At 49.5% G+C, this 20,170-nt stretch overlaps 1 protein-coding gene and 1 pseudogene across 1 annotated transcript in view; both read right to left on the bottom strand.

Moving 5' to 3' along the window:
* Positions 1-1,964: 1,964 nt before the first annotated feature.
* On the bottom strand, positions 1,965-10,370 carry LOC125148684 (centromere protein N-like; annotated as a pseudogene).
* A 5,184-nt stretch (positions 10,371-15,554) lies between these two features.
* PHLPP1 (PH domain and leucine rich repeat protein phosphatase 1) overlaps positions 15,555-20,170 on the bottom strand; it is a 215,499-nt gene continuing 210,883 nt past the window's right edge. The window contains exons 16-17 of the mRNA XM_047827890.1: positions 18,552-18,780; positions 15,555-17,632 (exon numbers count right to left, since the gene is read on the bottom strand). Coding sequence (XP_047683846.1) covers positions 16,505-17,632; positions 18,552-18,780 — 1,357 coding nt within the window. The 3' untranslated portion in view covers positions 15,555-16,504. The remainder of the gene's footprint in view (positions 17,633-18,551; positions 18,781-20,170) is intronic.

Here is a 20,170-nt window from a genome sequence, read left to right as displayed (position 1 = left end):
CCCAGGTTAGTGAAATTTTCAGGCTCTTATGTCTGCAAATAATTTTCCTGTCCCTTTCTCCATCTCTTCTTCTGGGGCCCCTATAATGCAAATGTCTGTTTGCTTGATGTTGTTCAAGGGATCTCTTAACCTAGTCTCCTTTTTGAAATTCTTTTTTTGTTGTTGTTATTCAGCTTGGATGCTTTCCATCACCGTGTCTTCCAGATCACTGATCCGTTCTTCTGTATCCTCTAATAATGTTGATTCCCTGTAGCATATTTTTCACTTTAGTTATTTTGTTCTTTAATTCTGGCTATTTTTTTTAATAGTTTCCATCTTTTTGTTGAAGTTCGCACTGAGTTCCTGCACTGTTCCCTCCATCCTGTGAGCATCCTCACACACATTAATTTGAATTCTTTGCCAAGTAGATTGCTGATCCCCATTTCAGTTAGCTTTTTTTTTCTTCCTTTCCCTGAGGTTTGTCTCGGTGTCTCAATTGGAGCACATTCCTCTGTCTCCTCATTTTGTTTAACTATGTATTTTTCTATGAATTAGGCAGAATAGCTATTTCTAAGCTTGAAGGAATGACTTGTATATCAATGTCCCCTGTGTAGACGGTGTGCTTGGCGACTTTGGCCGGCTGGAGCTGTGGCTGTCATGGGCTACGTGTCCTCGGGCACTCCATGCGGGGGCTGCCAGAGTGGGATGGGCAGGAGCTGCTGTGGACACGGGCCGGGGTGTTCCTGTGGCTCTCCTCTCAAAGGGCGCCCTGGTCAGACAGCTGAGGTTGAAGTGGGTGCAAGCCAAGGGCTGCCTTGGCGTGGCACCTGGAGTCAAAGCGATGCAGGCCTGGAATGTTCTGGGGTTCTCTGAACCTGTGTCACTTCGGTAAGATCACTGGTGCCGTAGCGCTTGCTGACCGGTGGTGTTCCTATGTGAGCCATGCTGGGGTTGCCGGGGCTGAACCGCTGTGGCTGGTGTGGGCTAGGATCTCAGGGTTTACTGACGTGCTAGACCGGCTGGGGTGCACAACCCTCGCTCCTGTCTGCCCTATCAAGGTAGAGGGGGGAGCGTAAACCGTGTCACTTGCCAGCCCCTGGGACCCGGAGAGAGTCCCAGCGGCTCCCCTGCCATTTGGCGGAGTTGTAGTACTGCGTCTTTTACCTTTTAGTTGCTCTTTTGAACCACACGTGCTTTTCTGTGCCCCGGGATGCGGGGCGTGGGTTAGGGGCTGGGGGCTCCCAGGGGCGTGGGCTACATGTGGCACCCGGACCCGCTCTTGTCTGTGCTGTCAGGGCGGTCGCCATGCTGCTTGCCAGCTTCTCTGACCGGGAGAAGGGTCCAGTAACCCCCCCAGTGTTTTGGCGGGGTTATGGGCACGTGCTTTTAAAATGCGCCTCTTTTTCTGTGCCCCACAGCAGGCGAATGTGCCCTCAGACCCTCAGTGGTGTCCCCTCCCGCTGCAGCTCACAGAATAGGAGGCGGAGGTTCCCTCCATTAGGGTGTCTTGGTCCCACCCCCGTACTGTACACGGTCTGTTTGTCGCTCGCGGAACCTGCTAGCCTCCCGCTCTCCAGGGGGAGTCGCTCTGCAAATAGTGGCGGCGGGTATGCTGTGTCTGCAGGGGAGGGCAGGTCGGGGCCTTCCCGGGTCGCCGTTGGATCAGAACACCTTGTCTCCCTTTAATCCAGTCTTAGGTCAAATATTCTTTACCCTTTTACCCTCTTCTATTTCCTTTGCGTTCCTTTTGTTAATATGAAGTAATTGTCTTCATTAAAAAAAAAAAATGTATCTAGTATCTGTCTGCTCAGGAGGGTTTAGGAGAAAGGATCGACAGGACTTGGTGACCTGTGACAGGTTCCACTCCGGTCGGGCTTACAGGAGGTGCAGCTCTGGGGCAGGTTGGGCTCGTGGTGCCTGAGTCCTGGGAGCAGGCGTCCCCGAGGCAGAGAGGAGATGCAGACACGGGGACGCGAGGCGAGTGCTCAGGGCCAGGTCGCAGTGCGAGCAAGAGGGGAAGGGACCAGCGAGCGCCGAACGTTTGGGTCACGCAGGGCGTGCTGCGTAACGTGGAGCGGCAACCGTCTGAAGGCCGTCCAAAGGCAAAGCGCGAGCGGTGGGGGACGGGACAGTTGGATCCGAGGAATGGTCAGCTGTGGGCTGTAACACGCCACTGTCCCTGGAAGCCAGACCCAAGGCCACCGGCGACCCTGCTGAGCAGCCTCCAGGCCACGGGGGAGGGACGTCAGGCAGGACGTAGGGGAAGGAGAGAGGAGAGCGGACCACGGAAGCAGGAACAGGGACGGTCGTCCATTTTCACGTTGCTCAATGCGAGAGGCTGCGCGCGCTTCCGGGGGAGGGAGCAGTGCCAGGGCAGAGCCCGAGAAGAGGACCTTGAACTTGCAGCAGCGGCAGGGTGGGGGCGGCAGGGGGGCCCGGAGGCTGGGAGCAGAGAAGGAAGAGGCCGGAGATGGCCGACCGTGGGTGGGTGACGTGCCGGGAACTGAGGCACTTAGGGTCGTGAGGAAGGTCTAAGATCAGTGCTGCCAGGGACGCAGCAAGGCCTAGGGGGTCTGGAGCTGCGCACCAGGTGGGGCCGTCGGCCTGAACCTGAACCGGTGCCTTTCTTGCTCCACAGCCCAGGAGGGTGCAAAACGGCGGAGGGCTCGGGGCGCGTGAGCAGCTGGCTTCGGCTCAGGCCATGATCTCACAGTCTGTGAGTTCGAGCCCCGCCTCGGGCTCTCTGCTCTCGGTGTGGAGCCCGCTTTGGATCCTCTGTCTCCTTCTCGCTCTGCCCCTCCCCTGCTCTCTCTGTCAAAAAATAAGCATTAAAAAAATATGTGCCCACATAGAGAAGAAATCTTAAATGAAAATAGACTCAGATTTTAACAATGCTGTTTCTAAGTTGTGGGATTCTACTGCGTGTCTAAAATGTTCTGTAAATGAGCACGTATTACCTTTTTCTTAAAAAACCGTGAACGCCAGTTTTTAACCGGCAAGGTTTAGCCGTCTTTTATTGGTGTCGTGGTAATGATATTTCCGATGAAAGAATGCAATATCCTTACATTCTTGAAGCCTAGCTGAGGCACCGTATTATGTCGGTTTCAGGTGTGCAACATGGCGATTTGATGGCTCCGTGTTATGCTGTGCCCCCCACGAGTGCAGCTGCCATCTGTCACCACACAGCGCTATTAGAATACCCTGTAGTCCCCACGCTGGGCCTTTCATCCCTGTCACCTTCATTTGACAACCGGAAGGAAGCCTATGCTTCTCACTCCCTTTCCCCGTTTTCCAACGCCCACTCCAGTTGCCTCTGGAAACTGCCAGTTCTCTGCATTTGTGGCTGTGTTCCTGCTTTTTTGTTTGTTTCTTCATTTGTTTTGTTTGTTAAGTTCCACACAGAAGTGAAATCATATGGTATTTATCTTTCTCTGACTTCTTTCTCTTAGCATCATGCCCTCTGTGTCCACCCATGTTGTCAGCAATGGTGAGATCTCATTCTTTTTTATGCCTGAGTAATATTCCTCTGTGTGTGTGTGTGTGTGTGTGTGTGTGTGTGTGTGTGTACACATCTTTAGCCATTCATCTATTAACACTTAAGTTTTCATAACTTGGGCTGTTATAAATAATGCTGCAATAAAAATGGGGGCGCATATATCTTTTTGAATTCGTGGTTTCATTTTCTTTGGGTAAATAGCCAGTGCTAGAATTTTACTGGATCGTGTATTATTGCTATTTTAAGTTTTTGAGGAACCTCCGTACTATTTTCCGCAGTTGCTGCATCAGTTTACATTCCCAGCAGAACGACACGAGGGCTTGCTCTTCCTCCACATCCTCACCAATGCCTATTTCTTGTCTTTTTGATACCAGCCATTTTGACTGTGGGAAGGTGATACCTAATTGTGCTTTCGATCTGCATATCCTGATGGTTAGTGAGGTTGAGAGTCTTTTCCTGTGCCTCTGGGGCATCTGCATGTCTTCTCTGGAGAAATGTCTATTCAGGTCCTCTGCCCATTTTCTAGTTAGATTTTATTTTTTTTTTAGTGTTGTATACGTTTTTATATTTTTTGGATATTAATCCCTTATCAGATATTTCATTTGCAAATATTTTCTTACATTCAGTAGGTTGCCTTTTTGTTTTTTGATGGTTTCCCTCACTGTGCACGGCTTTTTATTGGTGGTGTAGTCTCAACAGGTTATTTTTGCTTTTGCTTCCCTTGTCTGAGGACACCGATCTAGAACGTTGCTAAGGCTGAAGTCCATGAGATTACTGTTTATGTTTTCTGCCATGAGTTTTCTGGTTTCAGGCCTCACATTAAGTCTTTAATCCATTTTTTTGTGTGTGTATGGTGGAAGAAAGTGATACACTTTGCATGTCGCTGTCCTGTTTTCCCAGCACTGTTTGTTGAAGAGATGGTCTTTTCCCCACCCGCTATTTTTGCCTCCTTTGTCATACCTGAATTGACCATAGAACCGTGGGTTTACTTCTGGGCTCTCACTGTATTCCATTGAAATGTTCATTTATGTGCCAGCACCATACTGTTTTGACTATTGTAGTAGGTCTTGCAACTGGGATTGTGATACCTCCAGCTTTGTTTTTAAGATTACTTTGGCTATTCAAGGTCTTCTGTGGTTCCACACAAAATTTTGAATTATTTGTTCTAGTTCTGTGAAAAATGCTATTAGTGTTTTGATAGGGATTGCAATGAGCTTTGGGTAGTGTGGACATTTTAATAATAGTTAAATGTTATTATTTAACATTTAACCTGGGTTAATGGGCACCTGGGTGGCTCATTTGGTTGTGTGTCTGACTCTTGATTTCAGCTCAGATCATGATCTCACAGTTTGTGAGTTCGAGCCCCACATTGGGGTTCACACTGACATTGTGGAGCCTGTTTGGGATTCTCTCTCATTCCCTCTTTCTGCTTCTCTCCTGTGTCCGCCCCCCACCCCCGCCTCACTCACTCAAAATAAATAAACTTAAAAAAATAATACTCTCCCAATCCATGAACATGGAATATCTTTCCATTTGTGTTGTCTTTAGTTTATCTTATCAGTGTTTATAGTTCTCAAAGTAAAGGTCTTTCACCTCCTTGGTTAAGTGTATTCCTAGGTAATTTATTCTTTTTGGTGTAGCTATAAAGGGAATTGGTCTCTCTTTCTGCTACTTTGTTGTTTTTATATAAAAACACAGCAGATTTTTGTATGTTAATTCTGTATACTGCAAATTTACTCAATTCACATATTCTATTAGTTTCTTGGTGGAGTCTTTAGGGTTTTCTGCGTATAGAATCATGTGATAGTTTTACTTCTTCCTTACCAGCTTGGATACCTTTTGTTTCTTCTCATTGTCAGATGGCTGTGGCTAGGACTTCCAGTGCTATTTGAATAAAAGTGGCAAGAGTGGACATTGTTGTCTTGTTCCTGATCTTAGAGGGAAAGCTCTGTTTTTCTTCATAGAGTTACCTAGGGGTTTGTCACGTTTTTGCCTTTATTATATTAAGGTATGTTCCCACTAAATCTACTTTTTGAGAGTTTTTACATGAATGGATATTGAATTTTGTCAAATGCTTTTTCTGCATCTAATGAGACGGTCACATAATTTTTATCTTTCAGTTGTTAACGTGTATCACGTTGATTTTGTGGACATTGAATCATCCTTGCATCCTCAAAATAAATTGCACTGATTGTGGCAAATGATCTTTTTAATGTATTGGTGAATTGCTGTATTTTCTTAAGGATTTTTGAGTTGATGTTTGTCAGGGATATTGGCCTGTCATTTCCTTTTTTTTTCCTTTTTTTTTTTTGTAGTCTGGTTTTGGTATGAGGATAATGCTGGCCTTATAGAATGTATTTGGAAGCTTTCTTTCCTCTTCTAATTTTTGGAATAGTTTGACAGGAATAGGTATTAACTCTTTAAATTCTTGGTAGAATTCACCTGTGAATGCTTTCATTTGTTGGGATTTGTTTTACTGATTCCATTTCATAACTGGTAATCATTCTGTTCAGATTTTCTATTTTTCCTCATTCTGTTTTGGAAGATTCTATGTTTCTAGGAATGTATCCATTTCTTCTGGGTTGTCCAGTTGTTGATAGGTAATTTTTCATAGTAGGTCTTTCATAGTTCTTTGTGTTTCTGCGGTGTTGGTTGGTTGGTACTTCTTTCCAGATTTTGTGTCATCCTTTTTTTTTCCTTGATGAGTCTGGCTATCAATTTTATGTATCTTTCCAAACAACCAGCTCTTGGGTCTGTCGAATGTTTCTATTGTTTTTTGTTTGTTTGTTTGTTTTTGTTTTGTTGTTTTTTTAGTCTCTTTAATTTTTGCTCTGATCTTTATTATTTTCTTCCTTCTAACTTTGGGCCTTATTCTTTTTCTAGTTTCTGTACGTGTAAGTTTAGATTGAGATTTTTCTTTTTTCTTCAGGCAGGCCTGTATTGGTATATATTTCCCTCTTAGAACCTTTTGCTGTGTCCCAAAGATTTTGGGTTGTGTTTTCATTTTCATTTATGTCTCCATGTACTTTTAAGTTTTCTGTTTGGTTTCTTCATTTTTCCTCTGGTTGTTTAGCAGCATGTTGTTAAGCTCCACATGTTTTCAAGTTTTTTCTTGTAATTGATTTCTAGTTTCATCCAGTGTGTTCAGAAAAGATGTTTAATAGGATTTAAAGCTTAAATTTATTGAAACTTGTTTTGTGGCCAACATGAGATATCCTAGAGAAGTTTCCATGTGCACTTGAATAGAAGATGTATTCTGTTGTTTTTGGATGGGGCGTGTTATATATATCTGTTCAGTATACCTGGTTTAATGTGCCATTTAAGGACACTGTTTTCTTATTGACTTTCTGCCTGGATGATCTGTGCATTGATGTCAGAGGGATGTTAAAGTCCTAAGTTATTATTGTATTATTGTCAGTGTCACCCTTTTTGTCTGTTAATATTTTTGTTTGTTTGTTTGAAGTGCTCCAGTGTTAGGTGCATGGATATTGTTATATCCTCTAGTTGGATTTATCCTTTTATTTATTTATTTTTTTCAACGTTTATTTTTGGGACAGAGAGAGACAGAGCATGAACGGGGGAGGGGCAGAGAGAGAGGGAGACACAGAATCGGAAACAGGCTCCAGGCTCCGAGCCATCAGCCCAGAGCCCGACGCGGGGCTCGAACTCCCGGACCGCGAGATCGTGACCCGGCTGAAGTCGGACGCTTAACCGACTGCGCCACCCAGGCGCCCCAAGGATTTATCCTTTTATTTTTAATGCCCTACTTTCTTGTTACATTCTTTGTTTTGAACTCTTTTTTTTGCCAAATGTGTATTGCTACCCCACCTCCCCCCCCCCCCCCATTGGTGTGGAATATCTTTTTCCCTCTGTACTTCCAGTCTGTATGGTCTGAAGTGAGTCTCTTCTAAGTAGCCTATAGGCGGGCCTTCCTTTTTTATCCATTTAGACACCTCATGTCTTTTATTGGAGCATTTAGACCATTTACATCCTACCTAAGTATTGGTAGGGATGCATGTCTTACGGCTTTGTTAGTTGTTTTCTGGTTGTTTTTGTAGTTCTTCTCTGTTCCTCCTTCTTTTGCTCTTTCCTCGTGATTGATGAGTTTCTTTAGGTTTTGCTTGGCTATCTTTCCTATAATATTTGGGCATCTATTATAGGTTTTTGGTTTGTGGTTGCCATGAAATTCACATATAAAATATACATATAGGGGCGCCTGTGTGGCTCAGTTGGTTAAGCGTCCGACTTCGGCTCAGGTCATGATCTCACGGCTCGTGGGTTCAAGCCCCGCGTTGGGCTCTGTGCTGACAGCTTAGAGCCTGGACCCTGCTTTAGATTGTGTGTGTGTGTGTGTCTCTCTCTCTGCCCCTCCGCTGCTCGTGCTCTGTCTCTCTCTCTCTCAAAAATAAACATTAAAAAAATTTTAAATGTACATATATAAATATATAGCGGTCTGTATTCATATATAAAAAAAATATATAAATATATAGCAGTCTGTATTAAGCTGATGGTCACTTAAGTTTGAACATATTCTAAAAGAACTTCACTTTTATTCCCCCGTCCATGTTTTATGTATATATGGTCACATTTTACATCTTTTTAGGTAGTGGGTCCTCTTATCTAATTTTTTAGATAGAGTTGATTTTTACTACTTTTGTCTTTTAACCTTCATACTAGCTTCATAAATGATTGCTACCTTTACTATTTATTTGATTTTACTCATGAAATTTTTTCCTTTCATAATTTTCTTATAATTATGGCCTTTTCTTTTCCATTTAAGAAGTGCTTTAACATTTCTTGTAAGGCCAGTTCAGTGGTGATGAACTTTATTTTTTTTCCTCCCTCCCTGCCTTCCTTGGTATGGGCAACTCTTTACCTCTCCTCCAATTCTGAGGAGAGTTGCAGGTATTCTTGGTTGGGTTTTTTTTGTTTTTTTGTTTTTTTTCTTTCAGCACTTTGAATTTATCATGCTGCTGCCTTCTGGCTGCAAACTTTCTGCTGAAAAATCAGCCGATAGCTTTGTGAGGTTTTACTTTGTATGTAACTAGTTGCTTCTCTCATGCTGCTTTTGTTTATTTCTTTTTACCAGTTTTAAAATCCTTATTCACAAATCAGTATAGTATGGTGAGTTTGAATACCATATGTATGATAAAACATTATGAAAAGCTTCCTATTTACAACGAAGGTATTCTTTTATATAACTGAATCATCTGATATGCTACCTCCTGCAATCACTTAATGGACCCAACTTAATGGCCCTTTGAATGGGCCAACTTTATGATTTTCCTAGGAAGTTTTGAGTTGAGGATAGTTTCTTGCTGCTGCTTTCCATGATCCAAGGCTTAGGACGAAATTCATGGAAGCAAGCAATTAGAACCTGATCTCTCCAGGATCGAGAGACAGTAATGAATAAAAAGACATCTTGTCACTTTTTAAAGGCTCCCAATTGCTATGCTTTGCAGGATATAGAGGAGAGAGGTACACAGTCGAGGAGGAAAGAATCAGTCCCCAGAAGTATACTGAACATTTCTAAATTGTCAATATCAAGAATTAATTTCTAAAACACAAGTTTATAAAGAGAAGCCATCCAACTAGCTGTTAACTGAAACACATATGCAATATAGTCAAGGAAATACTGTGCTTACAAAACCACATCTTATTTATCTCTGATTTTAAAATCATCCTTCCCCTTATGGGTGTGCAAGTGAGCAGTGGAGAAAGTGTGTATCGTCTGAAGGGCCAGTTGGTGCCAGGATCTCACCACTTCCAGAAGCCGCGGGCTGGAGAACTTTATTAGGCAACAGAGCGGTTCTTTTCTCTCAGCCAAGATGTCTCCAATTCTTTTTTATTTTTAAATTTTTTTAAAGTTTATTTGTTTTGAAAGAGAGAGAGAGGTAACATGAGCAGGGGAGGGGCAGAGATGGAGAGAGAGAATCCCAAGCAAGCTCTGTGCTCCTCACTGACCCCAACACAGAGCCTCATCTCAAGACTGTGAGATCGTGACCTGAGCCGAAATCGGGAGTCGGAGTCTTAACCGACTGAGCCACCCGGGTGCTGCCAGATGTCTCCGTTTACGTCACTTTGGACTTTGTTTCAAGCTTATGTTGTGCAAATTCTTGTCTTGGTCGAGGATAGTCTCCCAAAGTGTCTCTTTTTCTAGTCTGTTGTCATGAATGATCCTTGAATCCGTGTGTATCTCCAGCTCAAGGATTCTTGCTTGTAGGGGTGTAGTTGACTTGTGAGTTTCAAAGGTCTGATTACACTGTTTAAAAACAGTAGTAGCCTTCAGAGAACCCGGATACCGGCCTCTGAGGTCCATTTTCAGAGCCGTATGGTGATCGCCAGCACCTGTCCGTGCCTGGCCCAGAAGGGTTATGTTGTTCTTCAGCTGGAAGGAGGAGGGGAAGGCGCAGGGGGTCTGGGAATAGTTTACCATATAGGCAGGTATGAACTTTTCCTGGTTCCCCAGGCATTTTCGGATCCATACCGCATTCTCCACAGCCTCTCTGAAGCGGACCGTCACATTTTCTAGCGCTGTCTGAAGAATCGTCCCATGTTGGTTCCGAACCAAAAAGGTCAGTGCCTTCACCCGGTCCTTTCCTCATCCGAAAAACATCTCAAACTTTCTGGTGCTCACAGGAGAGTATACGCGGCGTCTAACGGGGCCGCGTCGTGGGCACTTGCACGCTTCTCCTCACGGAGCAGAAGCAAGGCCCGAACAAGAGATTCCTTTCTCTGCTGGAAGTCTACGGTCTGTTGAGTTTCAGACAAAAAGATTCCCAGGTTGGAAGAGCGTCATCATTTCGGTCATTGGGATCATCGAGACGGTCCTCACGATAAACTCGGCAACAGTTCCATCCGTCTCTGTGGCGCGGCTGTCCTCGCCGGCAGTCATCTCTCGTCTTGCTGCTCTTCAAATTCTCTTTTTCTGTAATCTTTGGCATTTTAACGATCATGTGTCGTAGTGTGGACTTCCTTGGGTTCATCTTGTTTGAAACTCTCTGTTTCTTGAACCCACGCGTCTGTTTGCTTCCCTTGGTAAGGGAAGTTTCCAGCTGGTATGTCTTCAGATGATGTTTCTGCCCCTTTGCCTCTCTCCTCCTTCTGGGTTTCCTATAATGTGAATGTTTGCTTGCTTTACATTGTCCAAGAGATCCCTTAACCTGTCGTCATTTACATTTTTCTTCTTTTTGTTCAGCTTTGCTGTTCTTCTTGCTGTTCCGTGGCCCCGTCTTCCAGATCGTTGGTCTGTTCTGCATTGTCTAATCTGTTGATTCTCTCTAATGTATTTTTCATTTCAGTTACCAACTTCTTCAATCCTGACTGGTGTTTCTTATGTTTTCTGTCACTTCGTTGAAGTTCTCACTGGGCACGTCCACTCCTCTCTCCATCCCGGCGAGCATTTTTGTGAACGTTACTTTGAATTCTTTGGAAGATTGTGTCTATCTGCATTTCATTCATTTCCTTTTTTCTGAGGTCTTGTCTTATTCTTTGGAGCATGTTTTTCGGTCCATTTTGCTTTTCTTTCTGTGTTCGTTTCTATGCGTTAGGTGGAACAGCTACTTTTCCTCAATTTTGAAAAAATTTTTTTAGAGAGAGAGCGTGTGCACAAGCAGGGGAGGGGCAGAGAGAGGGAGAGAGAGAATCCCAAGCGGGCTCCGCGCTCTCCGTGTACGGCCGGACCCGTGGGGCTGGAACTCACACGTCATGAGAGCGTGACCTGAGCCAAGATCAGGAGTCTGACCCTTCACTGACTGAGCCACCCAGGCGCCCCTGCTTCTCCTAACCTTGGAGGAATGGTCTTGCGTACGGTGGTCCCCTGGGTGGACTGTGCCTGGTGACCTTGGCTGGCTGGCGGGAGCTGTCGCTGTCGTAGGCTGGGGGTCCTGGAGCACTCCGTTCTGGGGCTAACCCGGCGATGCGGCTCGAGCTGAGGCGGGCATCGGCCGGGGCTCCCGGCGGGGGGGGGGGGGGGGGGGGGGGAGGTGGGTCCGCAGACAGGACTCCAGGTGAGTCCTCTGTCGTCCAAGTGGCCCGGGACTGGAGCGTCGCAGTGCGCTCTGCACCCGTGTCGCCTTGGTGAGCCGCTCGGAGCTGTAGTGAGTGCTGCGCAGGGCTGTTCGGGGTGCGCCTCGGGTGGCCTCTTGCTGGGACAGCTGGGGCTGGTGGGGGCCAGGAGGAGCCTGCGACTCCCTGAGGCGAGGGTCAGCGAGGGCACCCAGCCCCTGCGCCCATCGGCACTAATGCAGGGGATGTGGACCGTCAGTCGCGGCCCTCGACAGCCTCTCTGCCCCGGCCGCCACTGCGTGGGGTTCCAGGCCTGCTTCCTTTATATTTTCATTGCCCTTTTCAACTGTGGCTTTTTTTTTTTTTTTCTGTGCTTCACAGCAGACGAATCTGCTCATGGTCCCTCGGTAGTGTCCCCACTGCAGCTCCTGGTGTCGGGCTGGGGTTCCCTTCGCTACCGTGCCTCTCTCTCTCTCTCTCTTGCTGTTCTCTGCCTTTCCTGAAGCTGCTCAGTCGGCCCTCGGTTCGGCTCCAGGAGGAATTGCTCTATAAATAGCTGTAGATGTGATGCGTCAGCGCCGGAGGTGCGTTCAGGTTCTTCCTGCGTCGCTGTGTTGGACTGGAGATCTTAAAGAGCTATTTTTAACCTCCCGAAACGTTCTAGGGAGAGGAATATTCAAGCAGTTCTTAAAATGTGTCATAGACGATAAAACAAATAGAAGAGTGAACTTTGCGCGCAGGTTGTATCGCTGGCTTACAGCACGATTTCTAAATGGAAAGCTGCTGTTAATTATGGAGTTTTCTTTTTTCTTTTTTAAAAGACTTTTTTAATGTTTATTTTTGAGAGAGAGAGAGAGTATGAGCAGGGGAGGGACAGAGAGAGGGAGGGAGACACAGAATCCGAAGTGGGCTCCAGGCTCCAAGCTGTCAGCACAGAGCCCGACACGGGGCTCAAACTCACGAACTGTGAGATCGTGACCTGAGCCGAAGTCAGACACTCAACCTTCCGAGCCATCCAGGTGCCCCTATGGAGTTTTCTTAAAGACCCAGAAAAGCCAATGACCTATTAAATGAGCTCACAGAGTCAACATCAAGGCACAACATTTGGGAAAATGATCTTTGTTGACATTTCAACGTTTTTCAATAGAGAAGACTAGTAATTAGGGCAAAGTACAGTCTTTGGAATAAGACCCAAATAATGGTAATGACTAGAACTTCCTTATAATTTCAGGTGAAAGCCAGTTTTAATTCCACCTCTTTCAGAAGAGGAATGACCGTGACCGTAGTCTGGTTGGTCATAAGCAGATAACAGAAAATTGCCTGCTACTCCCCTTTTGAACAGGATAGAACACGCTTTCTGATTTGGATAATTTTTGCTTTAAGTTTATTTATTTATTCTGAGAAAGAGCACGAGTGGGGGAAGAGCAGAGACAGACAGAATCCCAAGCAGGCTCCACGCGAACAGCATGGAACCCGATGCGGGGCTCGAGCCCACAAACCACAAGATCACGACCAAGCTGATCGAGGGTCAGACACTTAACTGACTGAGCCACCCAGGCACCCCCATGTTTCTGATTTGGAATAAAATGAAGCGACTCATTAATCAGAGCCCAACAAGCAGGCAAGGGACAGCACGGCTTTCTACTCTAACCCACAGCCTAGAAAATGGAAGGTGGCCTCGGGGACCCCTTTGCCCATTTCCTTCTGTCAGATGTTCAACCTTAGTCTTCTACAAGGGAGGGGACAATATGCAGGGTCTTCGGTCCATCTTCCCTCTGGCTCAGACACTCAGGACCCCACGTGGTTGGCCCGGCCATCGCCACCCCCAAGCCCCACTGCGTCTGAGGTCCTGTGAGCGTGTCCTGCGTCTGGACTGTTGAGTGAATGGGGGGTTGCGGTGACCGGGGACTTGCTTCCTGTTACCGGTCCAGAGCTCTGCCTGCCTCGCGTCGTTCGTGCTTTCACTCACTGATCAGGACAGCAGGTGTGCCCGAGTCAGCCTGAATTTGGTTGCAGTTGTGTTTTGGCGTGGGATGGGGACAGACTTTTACTGTCCTCTTTCACATATGCGGCGGTGAGAACCAGTTCACGAGAGACGGGTGACGAAAGTGACACTGAAAAGCTTGCACAGGTTAGTCTGCAGGAAATTTCTGTGGGAGGAACTAAAAGCAAAATGAGATTTAGTGGCAAGAAATGAGAAAAGCCGATTTTCTTTACTGTTCCCTCATCTCTGCCACCTGCGACCCCTCCAACAGACGTTTCTCTGAGAGCTTTTAATTTCAAAAGGTACTTCTGCTGTGCTCCCAGTTCTTACCGGTGACCGTCATTGGTTCATTCACAACCGCGACAATACTTCCGCTTGTATAAGGCTTTCCTCTCCACAAATTACTTTAAACACATTATCTGGTTCGATCCCTGGGAGGCGGGTGGGGCAGACGCCCCAACCCCACACTGAACGGAATTCTCTTTGTAGCGGGTGAACTCACGGTGCCGTCTGACCAGTGCTCACGTGGGAGTCCTCACAAACGAGAATGTTCCGTTGTTCCGTGCTGGGCCGTGCCAGCAGGGAGCGGAGTCTCGGATGTGGGCCCTGAAGACCTAACACACATCATGGATTTGTGTTTCTCTCATCCTGGGGAACGGGGAGCTCAGTGGGTGTTGGAGCCTGACTTCCTCTCTCCCAGGTTCATGCTGGGATTCTGGTTACACCTTTTGATTCGTCTGCGTCTCCTTTTCCCACCTTGCAAGGCCGACCTGCCCTGGTGCCATAGTAAGGTTTAATGCAGCTTCTCTGCCTATTGGGTGCTTGGGATTGCTTTCTGGCACGCTCCTAAGAAAATAAGTCACTTTGTTTCTTCTGGAAGAGTGGAGGAAGGATAAAGAACCGAGTTAAGTAAGCCCATTTCTACCCAGAGTCTGATCTCACCAGCAGGTGGCGCTGTGACAAAAGCAATCAAGAGAAACCAGGTCAGATCAGGTGGGTGTCCGGGCTCCAGAGACAGGCCCCGGCGGCGCCCCCTCTTCTGTAGCGAATAAGGTGCTCATGTGAAATCCCAGAGCTTTCCAAGTGTGCTCCGATCCCCCTGGGGCGGGGCAAAGCCTGAGGAAGGCAAGGTGTTGGTAGAAGGGTCTGGATTGGTAGATCCTGAGCTGGTTTTGCTTCCTGTCTAGAACGGAGAGCTCTGCCTGGGCTTGGGCAGTCTAGTCCCTTGATGCCTGGGTCCCTTATTGGGCTAAGATGGGCGCATCCTTCCACGGCCTTGGTGGTTTTCAAAGAGCATGTGTACATGCAGCCGGACGCAGAATGAAGCATGGACATCACCAAGACCAGGCTGGTCCAGTGATCTGGACCCCAGTGAAAGAACAGACTGCCCATCACCGAGTCTACAGGTTGAAAAATACTATCCTGTCCTGTCCTGTCACGGAACCAGCCAGGTCCCACACAAGGGCAGACCTGAAAAGGAAGACAGGTGTGCCTGGGAAGGTGGTCCACGTGAGACCGAATGACCACCAGCACCTTCCACACACGGTGCACAAGACGCAGGGTGGGGGTGAAGGGAGGCGCTATAGTCTCTAAATGGGGCCAGTAAGTCAGCTGGCAATACTGGGTTTCTTAGTGGATCCCACGGTGCCAACGTTGTTTCTGCTAGCGATGGAGAGTGAGGCAACCACTTCCTGACTTTCCCCGTTCACACGAAGGTCTATTAACCTGTTCCTGTGGGTCAAGGGGCCCCTGGGAGAATTGGAAACGAACTCGGCTTTGGGGGAGGAGTTTTCCAGGGATCTCTGCATAGCCTCTGTCCACCCCCCTCTCTTAATGTCCACCCTAGGTGATAATAACAGGAAGTAGAAAGGCTTGAAGACCAGCTCTTTATATCATTAACCATAGGGCTGACTCCGGTAGCTCATTCAATGTAGGTTAACCTGCTGGGTGTTTTCCCTTCAAAAACAAACAGCACCAGTCAGAAGTATCTGATAGCCCTGAAGTCACATCCATTCATTCCAAACCCAAGCTGGCCGTGATCTTCTAGACCCACCTGGCTCCTGGGACAAAAGCAGATGGGTCCAATACTTGTAAATTTCATATTTATTATAACAAAAATTATGACATGTTCATTTGTGCATTCTGCTTTAATAGAACTCTCGGTATGTAAATGATCTAGTTGAAGGCTCTACAGTCATGCTGATTGTGGCAGAAGTAAGGGACACACCAAGTGTCTGCGGAGGGCAAGGGGGTGGGGACGGGAGAGGAAGAAAAACGGCTCAGAGGCCCCTGGGTGCAGGTTAGTTTCCAGTGGCCTGAGAGCCAGCTGGTTGGAACAGAAGCCCCTTAGCTGCTCTCAGCCTCCACACCGAATGAGCCGGAGGCAGGTTAGGAGGGGGGCGAGGAAGAGAAAAGTCAGTCGTTCAGGCTTGTCCTTTCGCCAAAACTACAAAACGTCTGAAGCGTCACTATACAGCACTGAGCTATTTACAATAGAAATTTCTCAATCAACTGTTCTCTCAGAGAAAATTAGTGAATCCCAGTGACTTAAGTCACCTGACAGAGTAAAGCAACTCCTAGGAGTTAGTCTCCATATTCTACAAATGTCTATCATTTTCAAGACAAAAAAAAAAAAAGCCTTTTCCCCCGAAGAAATACAGAATTACAATATTATTAAATCATTTAGCACTGGCAACGCACCCTGCCCTCCAAACAAAACAAGAAAAAGCCATTTTAAAAAATATTACATTATCATTAACCGTTTCTCTGTAATATATTAAACCTTTTGTCTTTACACATCTGATACGTTAGGGGAAGAAGTTAAACGTAAAGCATCGCTAGAAGAAAAGTGGTGATTATTTAAAAAAAATGACCAACAGAGGGAGAGCCCAGGACTAGGTGCGGAGACAGGGTGGGAAAGCGGGAGAGGGCGTGGAGTGAACCCCTGGTTTAACGTGAGCCTGGGAGACTCTTGCAACTCAGTCTTTCTGGGTTAGTTTATTTGTTCAAGAGCGCCCGGGGGGGGGGGGGGGGGGGTGTCATAGCGGCGTGTCACAGCAGTCTGGCAGCTGGTCCCCCGGGCCCGGCGGCTGCAGGGGCGGCGGCGGCTGCTGCTGCTTCATCATCTCCTTGACCTCCTCCTCCAGCTCCGGGGGGATGATGAACTGATCCTCGGGGTCCGGCTGGGCCGGCGCCGCAAAGTAGCCCCCGGGCTTGCGGAGAGGCGCGTCCGCGGCCACCTCGATCACGTTGTGGCTCCTCTCCTGGGGCGCCACGGAGCCGTTGGCCCGGCGGCGCCCCACGGTCCCCGCGGCGGCGGAGTCCGCCCTCCTGGGCGGCCCCGGCTCCTCCTCGTTGGCGCTGATGACGATGCCCTCGTCGCTGGCCTCGGCCGGCCCCGGCGGCGGGCGCCGCCTCTCCTTCTCCCGCGCCCGGCCGCAGTGGATGTCCACCTCCACCTCCACGCGGCTGCCGTTGGTGAACACGCCCTCGATGGGCTCCTCGTCGTCGCTGTCCAGGCCGTTGTCGGAGAAGGCGCTGGAGAAGGTGGCGCTGGACAGCTGGCGCTGGAACGCGTGGGCCAGGCCCACCGGGTGCAGCGCGCAGCGCGGCTCGCTGGCGTAGGCGGGGCTGCTCTCGGCCGGGGCGCCGGGCGGCGGCTCGTCCGAGGCCGTGGAGCCCACCTCGCTGCTCATCTCGGAGGTGGACAGCTCGCTGCTCATCTCAGAGGCCATGCCGCTGCTGGACGACGGCACGCCCAGCGCGTCGGCCGGCCGGTCCCTGGTCGCCATGCTCGCGGCCGGCGGGAAGATGCCGGGGCTGGGCGGGGGCCCGGCCCCGCCGGCGCCCAGCTCGCAGCAGCAGAAGCCGTCCTCGGCGACGCTCAGCTGCACCACCACGGCGCTGAGGCTGTCGCGGCAGCCGTAGCTCTGCGCCAGGGTGCACAGCTTCTTGGCGGCCGCCAGGGCGTCGGGCACGTTGCGCACGGCCGCCACCGCCTCCTCGGTGGACAGGCTGTCCCACAGGCCCTTACTGCCCAGGATGAAGAACTCGTCCTGGGGGGTCAGGGGCACGGACTGCACGTGCGGGCGCGGCACCACGCTGGGGTGCAGGAAGGTGTACCCCAGGATGCGCGTGGACTCCGTCACTCCGTTCACCTTGCCGTCCTGGAAGAGGTGGGGGGGGGGTGCGAATCGACGTTAAGGAGACGGGGAGTATCCGCCGGCCCTACTCAAGGCCTCTCTGGGATGCGTCTCTTCCTCCGGAACGGCAAGCTTTCCCCACTGTCTACCGGGTTCTGGGGGTTTCATCAATAACGGGGGAATGGACACGTCCTGTGGGCAGGCTGGCTTCTGCAGCCCCCGCACCGTTTTCCACACACGCAGTGTGCGCTCACCATCCTGGGGTGAGGGGGTGGGGGGAGCAGGACTCCCGGGGCCCAGATCCAGTGCCTCCCAGGGTGGAGACTCACGCCAGGGTGTCCCCAGAGGGGCACTGTTACCACCGAGGCCGAATCATTCTGCGTTATGGGGCCGTCCCGGGCACTGGAGGCCGCGGGGCCCCCTGCCGGTACCTACTGCCTGCCAAAGGCATGAAAAGAACTCTCTTGGGACGCGACTAAATGTCCGGGGTGGGGGAGGTGCAGAGGAGCCCCTGGTTAGAAACCACTCAGAGGGAACAGGAGGCGTGAACCGAAATCACAATTAGCTACTTTTACGTTGGCACTCACATTGGCCTTGGAAGACGCACAGGTGCATTACTATTCCTCCTTTACTGATGAGAGGCTCAGGAGGCCTAGCCCACGAGCAGCAGAGCCGGGGACTGACTTCAGGGGCAGCGCCCTCACGCTCCCCTGCACAGGGGCACTTGCAGGAATCAGCGGAGGGAGGCAAGGGCCCCAAGCACTGTGCACAGCCTCTGACGCAGGCCGTGGAGAACTGCTCTGCCACCCGGTACCTTAGGCCTTCAGACCTACCCCACAAAGGAGTTGCTCTGTGACACCGTGGATTCGGAACGTTGCTGGTTTCTGCCCTGACCCTGGCCCCCTCCTCCCCAACATCCCGAGGAAAGCGGTGCCCTCCTCACCTCAGTGATAATGGCCTTGTGCCGCTTAATTCTCTTCAGTTCTTCTTCGCAACTCATGACATATGATCTGGACAGAGGCAACGGCTTCCCATTCCGACAGAGAACCGTTTGGCACTTCCCCACATTAGCAGAGGTCAAGGTGAAGGACCCTCCTGGGTCCATAGGGTCGTGCTTGATGTGACAGAGGACAGCAGCACCTCCAAGTTTCTGCCCAGCAGTTCCAAGCTTCCTGGAATGCAGAGAGAGGGAGTCAAACCCACGTACGACGTATCACACAGCAGTTCTGCTCCTTCAGCAGGGGCCGTGCGCCCCGGGCGGGGCCGGGAGGAAACCTAGAACCTGGGGGTTCCACTTAGCCTCTGCCCCCAAAGCAAGCACTGCTCCGCTTCTCCCACGAAAAGGGCCGTGGATTCGGACAACCCCTACCCCGAGGTGTCTGCTCACACCTGGGGGCATGGGGAGGGGGTATCACTTTGCCACCAGAGGAACCCTTGTCCTGCCTGCTGCTCCCTTACTTACCACACCCCGAGGGACAGCAGGAAAAGGGCCTCTTTGCTCTCCGTCCACCTCTTTACATCCTCTCTGCTCCCAGCAGAGGAAACTGAAGAGACCACTAGACAGGTGTAACCATACGCCGACGCGTGTGCCCCAAAAGTACTTGGACTTTACAAGGACGTCTCCGGGACAAGCCTTTAATTACTGGGCCGTTCACGTTCTTGTCTTACGTGGGCCAGTATTATCTATTCCAGAATATTCATAGGAAGGCCTTTCTAGTAATTAAGCTCCAAAGTGCTCGTGATAAACCCTTTTATTCACGGCCCCCCCCCCCCCTTCACTCCACAGAGTGAGTCCACAAAGCACCTACAAGCTCCAACGAAGAGAGACAAGAAATCCTACCACAAGCCCCGCAGAGGGCAAGGCCTCCTGGGCTCCTGACTTCTTGCTTCTGCACCAGCAAGAAGGTCCGGACAGACTCCTCTGTTTACGAGGGCAGACCCGCCTTCAGCCCACATGGAGCGGCCGTACCAGCGACGGAAACCAAACCGGGGCTGCCCACTCGAAGGCGTCAGGATGTCACTCGCAAAAACCCAGTTCCCCGAGGGTGGAAAAGATGACTGTGTGTGCCGTGTCCTATTAACAGGGAAAGGAAGCGGCATACAACTGACCCCGGAGATGGGCTGACAGTTTAGGTCTTTGAACTCCGGCCGTGGACCCCCAGGACCAGCTGGGCTGCTTTCTCCCTTTCACAGGCACAGTGATCCCTCTTGGTAAAGCCAGAAACCCGATGGTACTTGTGAAAGTACTTGTGAAAGGCACAGCTAGGAACCAGAGTTTAAGGTCCTTAGGTTCTTACTTCCTATTCAGCGCTTGCCTGGCTATAAAATTATAAGCAGGCCTCTTCTGGGTGGGGGTGCGAAGGGCGTTCGTGCACATGTGCATCTGTGTTTCTGATACACGCCTGCTTTTTTTCCTGGGACACGATGGTAAAAACAGAGAAGGAGATAGATGTGCCTTGCAGTTGGAACCTTCTGTGGAGTCTTGCCGCCCCAGGTCAAATTCTGGCTGCCCCTCTAATAGCCCTTATGAGAAGCTGGCTTCACTTCTCTGTACCTCAGTTT

This window comes from Prionailurus viverrinus, chromosome D3 (assembly GCF_022837055.1).
Source record: "Prionailurus viverrinus isolate Anna chromosome D3, UM_Priviv_1.0, whole genome shotgun sequence".
Lineage (NCBI taxonomy): Eukaryota > Metazoa > Chordata > Mammalia > Carnivora > Felidae > Prionailurus > Prionailurus viverrinus.
The sequence above is the reverse complement of the archived record's forward strand: the minus strand, read 5'-3'. Positions and strand labels throughout refer to the sequence as shown.